The sequence below is a fragment of the Fragaria vesca genome, linkage group LG7 (genome assembly GCF_000184155.1).
Source record: "Fragaria vesca subsp. vesca linkage group LG7, FraVesHawaii_1.0, whole genome shotgun sequence".
Classification (NCBI taxonomy): Eukaryota; Viridiplantae; Streptophyta; class Magnoliopsida; order Rosales; family Rosaceae; genus Fragaria; species Fragaria vesca.
In genome coordinates, this window is record NC_020497.1 from 7,520,044 (window position 1) to 7,520,780 (window position 737).

A 737-nucleotide genomic window follows, 5' to 3' on the forward strand; every position below is an offset into this window, starting at 1 on the left:
CTCTCTCTCTCTCTCTCTCTCTCTCTCTCTCTCTCTCTCTCTCTCTCTCTCTCTCTCTCTCTCTCTCTCTCTCAAGAAAAGCATAACTCCCCAATTTAATTTTATATTTAAGTAGTGTTGGAGCTCCTGAAGAATGCTATCCCTGAATGAAATGGAAGTCTATTACAGTTTACTGTTAAACAAAGCTATAAGAATTAAACGACTATAAAAAAACAATGTTGTGGCATTCTTTATTGTCAACATGTTGAACCTTCTTCCTTAAGGGTTTGGGGTTAAAAAAATGGAAAAGGTTATGTAGAATAGATAGTTCTAAAGACGATCATTTGTCATCCAAGTTTTAAACTTTGTGGCTACAGTTTCAACGAGAATCAATGAATTCATGTACCATGATACTTACTAAATTTAACATGCAATGCTTTTGCGATATATATTAAATACATTGATGATATGCGTCGTGTATATGATTTTTTTTTGGATGTTGTTGTCAGCAATTGAGATGTAGTACAACTGAATCTTATTTGCTTGATATTCTTAGATGTGATTGTGTATGCATTTTATTTATGTATTACGGTGCATCTTGTAGCCAGTAGATCCTGCACGGTTATGTGTTTAACTGGTCATTTGTTTTTGGGTGCAGTCCTTACTTAACAGAGCTCATATTGAAGTGAAGGAGTTGCGACATGCAATTGACGTTCTAAAGGCTGAAAGTCAAAAATTAGAGGTACTCTCTCTCTCTC

General features: G+C 35.0%; 1 protein-coding gene across 1 annotated transcript in view; it reads left to right on the forward strand.

Annotated features, from left to right (window-relative positions):
- The window catches only part of LOC101308610, a 5,256-nt gene that overhangs the window by 2,291 nt on the left and 2,228 nt on the right, over positions 1-737 (forward strand). Inside the window, exon 5 of the mRNA XM_004306917.1 lies at positions 638-721. Within this exon, the coding sequence (XP_004306965.1) occupies positions 638-721 (84 nt within the window). The remainder of the gene's footprint in view (positions 1-637; positions 722-737) is intronic.